At 29.6% G+C, this 5,000-nt stretch overlaps 2 protein-coding genes across 2 annotated transcripts in view; both read left to right on the top strand.

Moving 5' to 3' along the window:
• The window catches only part of HELRODRAFT_192743 (hypothetical protein), a 7,877-nt gene extending 7,236 nt beyond the window's left edge, over positions 1 to 641 (top strand). Inside the window, exon 14 of the mRNA XM_009023646.1 lies at positions 1 to 641. This exon is cut by the window's left edge and continues 131 nt beyond it. The gene's annotated coding sequence lies outside the window, so the exon portion shown is untranslated.
• Positions 642 to 4,337: 3,696 nt separating this feature from the next.
• HELRODRAFT_192742 (hypothetical protein) overlaps positions 4,338 to 5,000 on the top strand; it is a gene marked incomplete at both ends in the record, with an annotated part of 5,982 nt that continues 5,319 nt past the window's right edge. Inside the window, 2 exons of the mRNA XM_009023645.1 lie at positions 4,338 to 4,381; positions 4,777 to 4,943. Coding sequence (XP_009021893.1) covers positions 4,338 to 4,381; positions 4,777 to 4,943 — 211 coding nt within the window. The remainder of the gene's footprint in view (positions 4,382 to 4,776; positions 4,944 to 5,000) is intronic.

The raw sequence follows: 5,000 nt of genomic DNA, 5'->3' as shown, positions 1-5,000 counted from the left end.
ACTACTACTACTACTACTACTACTACTACTACTAACCACTAACTACTACTATTACTACTACTACTACTACTACTACTACTGCTGCTGCTACTACAACTACTTTCTTACTGCTATTGCTAACACAGTTAAGGATGTTTTTCGTTGTGTTTTATTAGTATTATTACTGACGTTACAGACAATTACCTAACAATATTTTAACAAATTTATTAATATTTAAAATCTTTAGATTATAATAGATTATGTTAATTTTGTCCCTACTAACTTCTAATTAAAAATTTCAAATAAGATTATGAATGATATTATCGCATTATTGTGCCTTGTGTAGAATGATAAAGAATTTTTTCATAAATTTAACTAGAGCAACGTGTGTGTGTGTGTGTGTGTGTGCGTGTGTGTGCGTGCGTGTGTGTGTGTAAGTTTACCGCGTTCATATTAAGCGTACAGTTAAACAATTACCTTTATATAAATTCAATTTTAATTCATTTCAATTCAGCAAAGAATTAATATTTTTGATTTTATGGTTAATTTTTTTGATCCTTCTATCATTTTATTCTTTGTTTTATGTGTAACTTTTTGTCACAAACGTAGACTTATTTCAAAATTCTTTCGTAGAAAATAAATGGAATTAATTTTATGGGCTCGATATAAATCGTCTGAGAAGTAAAAGTAATAATTTACGTAACATAACATAACAAAGTTTAAAGTCGTTCAGTAGACTAGAATCCGTGTAAGAACCACTACAAAATAAATGTCTCCTAGTATTCTAGCTCTCCTAGCTTGATTTTGAAGTTGTTGATTGAATCCACTGAAACAATTTCACAGCCCCGCTCGTTCCAAGCGTTTAATACCCTGCTGCTGAAGAATCTTTGCTTTGTTGGATTTTCTGTCTTCTTGAAGAGCTTGCATCTATGATCTCTTAATCCTTTCTTATATTCTAGTTGAAAGATCCTGGTGAACGGTGTTTCTTCTTTTCCAGTTATTAACTTATATGTCTGGATCAGACCTCCTCTGCATCTTCTCCTATTTCTAGTGTTGTTAATCCGCATTCTTTCAGCCTACCCCTACATATATTCTAGTTTTCCAGCTCTTTCGATAATGTTCAAGAACGTCTTTGTCTTTTTGCGGATCTGGACTCCAAACCTTTGAAGAGTAATAATAATAATAATAATAATAATAATTATTATTATTATTATTATAATACTTACTTGACAATTTAAAACATTTAAAAATAATAATCAACACGTTCGAAATTTCGCCGCTAGGTTTTTTCAATTGTTTCGATTTGTCGCTGGTTGACATTATTTGGTCGGATCAATTTTACAATAGTCTTATTAACTCTGCGATATCCTCATCATACGCTGTTTATTGTGATAGAAATTCGACGGAATGAATCAATATAAAACTAATCTGTTCTCGTTGTACTCATTTCGTGTTTCTTTCACTGAATGACGAGCTACGTAGAATACGCTTTTATAATTTTTTTTTTTTTTTTTTTTTTTTACCTAAATCATTTTTGATTATCGTCGATTATTTTATCCAAACTTTATTTCATTTTATTTTATCTATCTTAATGTGATTTTTTTTTTTTGTGGGGAAAATAAAAGATGTTAACATTATTTTAATTATTATTATAACAGCACTAACCGATCTAAGCATAATGGTACTAATACAAATAATAATAAACTCTACATTGACGTCACACAAGGATGAGAAATTGTATTAATAATAATTAAAAAAAACTGGCGACAACAACAGTAATAATAATAATAACAATAATAATAATAATAATAGGAAGAAGAAGAAATATTATTAATATTATTATTATTCCTTTTATTTATGTAATTGCTAACAAGATCATCTGATGTGTTCGTTTACTAAGACAAACATTACCAACAGTTCGTGTCTCGATAGATCTATTTTAAGTTACTTTCGTGTTTTACACCGACAACACATTACTAATAACAACAATGAGTACCACTGCTACTTGTACTAATACTGCCACTGTGGCTGCTGTTGCTTCTTCTGCTGCTACTACTACAACAACAACAACGACAAATAATTCGTATCAAAAACATTCGATTTTAAAAGTTACATACGTCTTTCGTGTGATATATTTCTTTCTACTATTGCTACTACTACTACTACTACTACTACTACTACTACTACTACTACTACTACTACTACTACTACTACTACCGCTACTACTACTACTACTACTACTACTACTACTACTACTACTACTACTACTACTACTACTACTACTACTGCCACTACTACTACTACTACTGCCGCTACTACTACTATTATTACTACTGCTACTAATATTACTACTACTACTATTACTACTACTGCTGCTGCTGCTGCTACTACTACTACTACATAGAATAATGACGATGATGTTGTTATTATTTTACTGTGAGAAATGCGTATTTTGAACAATGTATGTTGTAGTTGTTGTTATGACTTTATAATTGTTGTTATTGTTATTGTTGCTATTGTTATTGTTGTTGCGTTGTTGTTATTGTTGCTGTTGTTATTGTTGTTGTCTTTTTTGTTGCTATTACTCATCTCAATTGCTTAACTTCAACCGACAGACTAAGTTTATTTATACCTCAATGAATATGTGCGTGAGACACAAAGATCGTAAATACAATAAACAAAACAACAACAACAATAACAACAACAACAATAATAATAATATTAAATTACTCTTTTACTTCTTAGTATTATAACGGAAATTTTATACAAGATAGATTTGTGATTCAATGTAGGATTTTGTTGTTGTCGTTGTTATTGTTGATGTTGTTGTTGATGTTGTTGTTGTTGGTGGTGTTGATGATGTTTTTGTTGTTGTTGACGATGATGACGGTGATGGTGGGCAAACTAAGGCCCGCTGGCCACATGCGGCCCGCGAAGCTATTTTATACCGGCCCGCGAGACCTTGTTTGCCAAAAAACAAGACATTATGACCCAAAAAAGCCACAAATCTTAAAAAAATTCTTCCCCGGGTCGAAAAAGTTTGCTATTTAAGTACATATGCCGCCCTTTCAAAGGTAAAATGGTTCTCGAATGCGGCCTTCACAGCAAAAAGTTTGCCCACCCCTGGTTTAACCGTTGAGTTCTGTTCATCTTTCTAAAGTAAAACCAAAAACCAATTATAATGAAAAATAGCGTCATTAATGATATTATTATTATTAATTTTATTATTATTATTATTATCATTATTATATCTGTAATTAACCTGTCGTTTCATTATCAGTTTTCTCAAAAAATTGATGTTTGCCACATTAATGATGATGACGACGACGATGATGATGATGGTGACGAAGATGAGGATGATGATGATGGTGATGACGACGATGATGATGATGTAAGTGAAAGATATCCGACCAGCTAGCTAAACAACACAAATAGCTGAACGGAAATACATAAATACACACACACATACACACACACACACACACGCGCACACACACAACACACACACATACATGGCCTGCATGTATAATAGAATAGCTTTCATTGAAACACAATGCCACACTAATACAATAAAAGCTGACAAACATTTTCAATAATTATAACAATAATAATAATAATTATAACTATCAAAATTTTATATATTTTAAGCAAAGTATTAGCTAGGTACATTAATAATAATGTAAACAATCATAATTTAAATAATAACTACAACAATAATAATAATACTTCATAATAATAATAATAATAAGCTGCCTCACCCGGATTTTATAAAACGGTCCAATCACTTAATAGCTTTCTTATTCTCCAATAGCATTAAATAGAGAAATAAATAAAATTAACAATATTATTTTCGATTAATTCTTTGTTTATTATAAGTTCATAATATTTTACCCTGGAAAACAATTGTACGAAATTATAAGGGCATATTTTCGGGATAATTTTTTTTTATTATTGGTAGCAGGTCTACCAATAAATACTTTAATGTAAAATATATTTATTTTACATAATTACATTCAATAGCTGGTCTATCTGAATTATTCTATGTTATTTATTGTAATTTATAATAATTATTTATAATTCATATTATAATTCATATTATAATTCATATTATTATTAATTTTGTATATCTGTTAGCCGGTCTAGCAGTTGTAATTTATTAAGTTTCATTCATTCATTTATCAATCTATCTTTCTCTTTCCCTTCAATCAATCAATCAATCATCCATTCTTTTCTCAAATAATTAAATAATACAATCAATAATAATAATATTATAAATTAATTAAAATAATATTATTATTGACAATATTAATAATAATAATAATTCACGTCAAAACATTGGAATTGGAAAAAACTCAATTATGGCATCAACTACTTCTGCCAACGCTTCATTTGCATCACCAAGGTTATTATAATTACAATTATAATGGTTATTATAATTATAATTAATAATAATAATTATTATAATTATAATAATTATAATGATAATTACACTAATCACAACAACGATAATAACAATAATGATAATGAGACATCGTTGAAAATACCGTAGTGATGTTAATGTATCATAGAAAAAATGTATACATACTTACGACACAAACACATTAACCTAGCGAACGGTGACAACAACAACATTAACAACATCATTAACAACAACAACATTAACAACAACATCTTCAACAACAACAACATCATCAACAACAACATCATCATCAACAGCAACAACAACATTAACATCATCATCTTCAACAACAACATCAACAACAACATTAGCATCTGCAACAACAACAACAATTTCAGATCAACTAAAGGTGCCTCAAAACAGCGAAGAGAAAACATCAACTATGAGATATCGATGATCCGAGATTTGCTGCCTCTACAAGAACCGGTCCGCAATCGGTTATCCCAACTTCAAGTGATGTCAATGTGCAAAGCTTTCATTGGAAAATCGAATCTCCTGGCTACTTGTTAGTGAAATTAGGGAAAGAATAATAATTTTTTTATTTATTTTTTTTTGTTCTCTG

This window comes from Helobdella robusta (genome assembly GCF_000326865.2).
Source record: "Helobdella robusta unplaced genomic scaffold HELROscaffold_37, whole genome shotgun sequence".
In the NCBI taxonomy this organism is placed as follows: Eukaryota; Metazoa; Annelida; class Clitellata; order Rhynchobdellida; family Glossiphoniidae; genus Helobdella; species Helobdella robusta.
Note: the sequence above shows the minus strand (reverse complement) of the source record. Positions and strands in the feature narration are given on the sequence as shown.